The sequence below is a fragment of the Dioscorea cayenensis genome, chromosome 8, assembly GCF_009730915.1.
Source record: "Dioscorea cayenensis subsp. rotundata cultivar TDr96_F1 chromosome 8, TDr96_F1_v2_PseudoChromosome.rev07_lg8_w22 25.fasta, whole genome shotgun sequence".
In the NCBI taxonomy this organism is placed as follows: domain Eukaryota; kingdom Viridiplantae; phylum Streptophyta; class Magnoliopsida; order Dioscoreales; family Dioscoreaceae; genus Dioscorea; species Dioscorea cayenensis.
The window spans coordinates 7559088-7563363 of record NC_052478.1 but is presented as its reverse complement, the minus strand read 5'-3'; the positions used below and the strand labels follow the sequence as shown (position 1 = coordinate 7563363).

Genomic DNA, 4276 nt, shown 5'->3' with positions numbered 1-4276 from the left:
AAATCCAAATTTTTTTTTATTGGCGACCGATGGAGCAGGAGGAGAGGAAGAAAAAAAAACAAAAAACAATGGCGAGGACGGAGAGGATGGAGTCAATGGTCAACGATCTTGGCCTTGGGGATGTTGGAGATGGGGTGGAAGACGGTGGTGATTATTTTTTAAATTCTATTTCATGAACACATTAAACAGTAAGCTTTACTTTTATTCTTGATTTTTTTTTTTCAAGTTTTAGACTTAAATTGCTTTTGTTTAATGTTGGATATTGAGAGTCATGTAATGCATTTGATGATCTTTGATTATTTACGTGATTATTATATTTTTATTATATTTTTATATAAATATGATCAGTAAGTTTTAAGACCTACGGTACCTAATCATCACAGGACTATTTGTCAATTATTAGACCCCACTAGTTTGGGTTTAAATAGAAATACTATTAAAAATGGTTTAAGAAATTAATATTAGTTAAGAAGGAGATGACACATTGACAACAAGGTTGTCTAGTTTTGGAAGCTATATATATATATATATATTTCTATTAAAAATGGTTTAAGTAATTAATATTAGTTAAGAAAGAGATGACACATTGACAACAAGGTTGTCTAGTTTTGGAAGCTATATATATTGATAAATAAGTGACAATCACCCACCTAATTGAAGAGAATTTTATGAACACATACAGATATAGAGTTAATACCTCAATATATATATTCCCTCACCTTACATAAACTGTTTGATCTTGGGGTTTTTTTTTAAAAAATAAACACTTTACGCAAAAAAAGCTCAGGACTCGTTTGGATGGGGGTAATGGAGCCCTAGGTATGGGAAACATTACCCCTATCCATCTATACCCATATTTAGGTACCTCTAGGCATGTTTAGAATTCCAAGGAGAAGACCATGTGATGGGGGTCAACTAACTCTTGTCATTACCTCACAAATTGGGGGTAATGCTTGGATTGAGGTGGGAATTGACAATTTTAGATTCCTTGCTTTATTATTCATCTTGTGTATTACATATAAAATATTTAATTATAATAATAATTTCACATGACCAATAATTTTAACTATTGATAGACAATATTAAACATAATTTCAACAATAGTAAAATTGTAAAATAATTAATTCTAATAATTATTTACTCTAAATAATTAATATTAAAGTGAATAATGATAAAAATAAATTATTTATTTTAAATAATTAATTATAAAAATTTATAAAATATATATATTTATTTATATGTATTTATTAATATATAAATTTTTATTACTTATATTTAGGCCATTAAAGTAATTTACATATAATTCTTTATCCCACTTTTCCCATTCCCAATATTTTATTCTTTCTAACCAAACAACTTTTTCATTTCCATTCTCATTTTTATTCCCATTGTCATTACCATTACTATTACTATTATCATTCTTATTCCTTGATCCAAACGGACTAGTGTCAATAGATGAAGAATCAGTTATAAAGATAACTAGACTGTTGAAAAAAGAAATTATTTTCATATGTTTCGAAATTAGGGAGTTCATATTTTGTCTATTAAAAAAAAATTATAGTTCATATTAGTGAAGGAAATGAGAAATTTCAAACAATTTTTCCGAATTGAAAAGTTTATGAGAAATGTCCAAACAATTTCTTTGATATAGCATTTTAACGTGTTAGAAGAAATTAGTATTAATGGAAGAAGTGATGATTAAATAGGTAAAGAATTAGGTAGTTGGCCAGATATGAACTTCTAGACAGGTGCTTAGGTGGCTGGTCAAGCATGGGTAATTGAGAACGCAATGAGCTTGATTGGGGCAAAAATGAGGTCACCTACCTGCCCATAACCATAAGTGATCTCTTGGGTAGCCATGTGCGTGACTCGCCCTGGCTAGCCGAGTGCCCTGACCCTGATGAATCATGGGTGTGGCTCAGGGCTCGATCAAGCTCGTCCATCCAATGTAAGCTCAACCGGGCTAACCAATGTTGAACGAGCTCACTCAATCAAAGGGAGAAAGCTTATTAGGATGATGAGAGCTCGCCATAAGTTAAATTTAAAAAATAATAAAAAAAAGTAATTATGCACTCATAAAAAATGTTAAAAGATGTGTATTTTATTCTTGTTGTCTTCCTCTGATCTCTAGATTCTTTGAAACTCTCCAATCGATCACCTTTTGGGTTTTTATTCTTAATTTTATTTGAAACACACACCTTGATCAGACTAAAATCAAAACAAAAAACTAATCAAGAGAAAGATTCAAATATAAAGAAACAAAACAAGATAAAATTATTAAAAACCATTTATTATTATAAACTCCACATAATTAAACCAGTAATTAATTGATTCATTAATAACAACAACAGTTCACACCTTCAACTTAGCAATGAACTCAGCCAAGTTTTTCTCAGAGCTTCCACCATCTCCAACAGCCTTCACCGCCTCCGCCGTCACCTTCACCGCCGACGACCGCACCACCGAGTTGTCCATCAACTCCTTCACTCTTTCTCCAATCTCCTCCCCCTTCACCACCTTCTCTTCACCTCCCCAGCTCCAGTCCTCCACCCAAATCCCCAACCCACTCCTTCTCACCAACTCAGAGTTCACTCTCTGGTCAGCATGCTGAGGCCACGCCAGCACCGGCACGCCATGCATCGCCGCCTCCATCACCGAGTTCCAACCACAGTGACTCACAAACCCACCCACAGCTCCATGCTTCAAGATCTCCTCTTGTTCCACCCATCCATGCACCACCATTGATCCTCTCTCCTTGATCCTCTCCACCATCTCCTTTCCAAGCACCTCCTCTAACTCCACTTCCTCTTCCTCTTTGTCCACCTTCTTCGTTTTAACCACCCACAAGAACTTAACTCCACTTAACTCCAACCCAATTCCCAGCTCTCTGATTTGCTCCACCGACATCGCCGTACGGCTACCAAAGCTCACGTACAAAACCGACCTTTCCGGCTGCTCATCAAGCCAGGGAAAAACCAGCTTTTTCTTCAACAGGAGTTGCTTCAATGGCCCAACAGCAATGACGGGAGGAAACCCGGGCACAACAACACCATCATTGAGCGCCATGAGTGCTTTTGGCTCTAGAGCTTCAAAGGTGTTGACCAAGACTCCATTAGCTTGCACAAGAGCACGGGCATTCTCTAGTACTTGGACTGTGAAAAGCTCCTCAGGATCATGCAACGCCATTGGAACTGAAGCCTTCTGCACAAGACGCACTCCCGGGACTTCAACATCACCTATTGTTGAGGTTGTTTTGTTAGTTATGTAGATTGGCAAATAGGAGTACAAAGATAGCATTGTTGCCGAGGAAGTGAAGAAGATGTAATTTGTGAGAGCAATGCCGGCGGTGGCCGGAAGGAAAGCAGAGGCTAAGCTGATATCAATAACGATGCCGGAGAGAGGTGGAGAAGCAGCACGGAGAAGAGGGACTATGAGGTGTGGAGAACGGCGAATGGCTTCGCACTGGAGGTAGAAGGGATCACCGGGAATGTCCAAAGGGGTGATGGTAAGATGAAGGGAGTGTATGGTGGAGAAGGTGGAGAGAAGGTCGGAGATGTGGTGAGACTCGGCGGAGGAAACCATGGGATGGATGACGAGGATGGTGACGTGGCAGCCGTGGGAGGCTAGAGTGGCGGCGAGGCGGGTGAAGGGTGTGAGGTGGCCCATGCCGGAGCTTGGGAGGAGGGCGATGTGTGGTGGTGGTGGTGGTGGTGGTTGGTCGCCGGAAAAGGCCATGATTTTTGAGAAGTGGTTGTGTAAGTGACTTGGGGTTTATAACTTTATACTTTATAGTTTATACTTTAGATGGTGGTGTTGTCAGGATGTTTGTGAAAGATTTGTGGAGTGGGTACGCTGAAGAGTCAAGATGCATGCAAATTTAATGTAGTTTTTTCTTTCTTTATTTCTTATTTATTTGGTGTGTGTGTCTTGTGCGCCAAGTATTCATGGCAGGCTAATGTTGACGACGTACTCAAAAGATGGTTAAAAATGTTTGATTAAATGAATATGTACTTCTGATCATTGATGGACCAAATTGGACAATGACAGTTAATATATATATTATTACTAGTGGTTGAATTCATGGTTGATGTTCGACTAATCCAATATGTTTGGTAGTGAGTGCCACTGTGTCTAGTGTTCACGCACACCTCCTTTGTTTCGGGGAAAGCCGGAAGTGAAGAAAAGTGTCATCTACTGTAGTTGGAGAAAGTAATATTATTTTTAATATTTTTAAATATGTTTGTTAGAAAGTAAAAATAAAATTAAAAAAATGATA

The 4276-nt window shown here is 37.7% G+C and overlaps 1 protein-coding gene across 1 annotated transcript; it reads right to left on the bottom strand.

Annotated features, from left to right (window-relative positions):
* Window positions 1-2274: 2274 nt before the first annotated feature.
* On the bottom strand, window positions 2275-3921 carry LOC120266670 (UDP-glycosyltransferase 13-like). Its single transcript, XM_039274310.1, has one exon. The coding sequence runs from the start codon at window positions 3733-3735 to the stop codon at window positions 2353-2355; it is 1383 nt and encodes a 460-aa protein (XP_039130244.1). The 5' UTR covers window positions 3736-3921; the 3' UTR covers window positions 2275-2352.
* Between the last annotated feature and the right edge of the window lie 355 nt (window positions 3922-4276).

Bases quoted from the DNA above. Each gene is read 5' to 3' on its own strand.
- LOC120266670 (XM_039274310.1), bottom strand. From the start codon at position 3,735: ATGGCCTTTTCCGGCGACCAACCACCACCACCACCACCACCACACATC.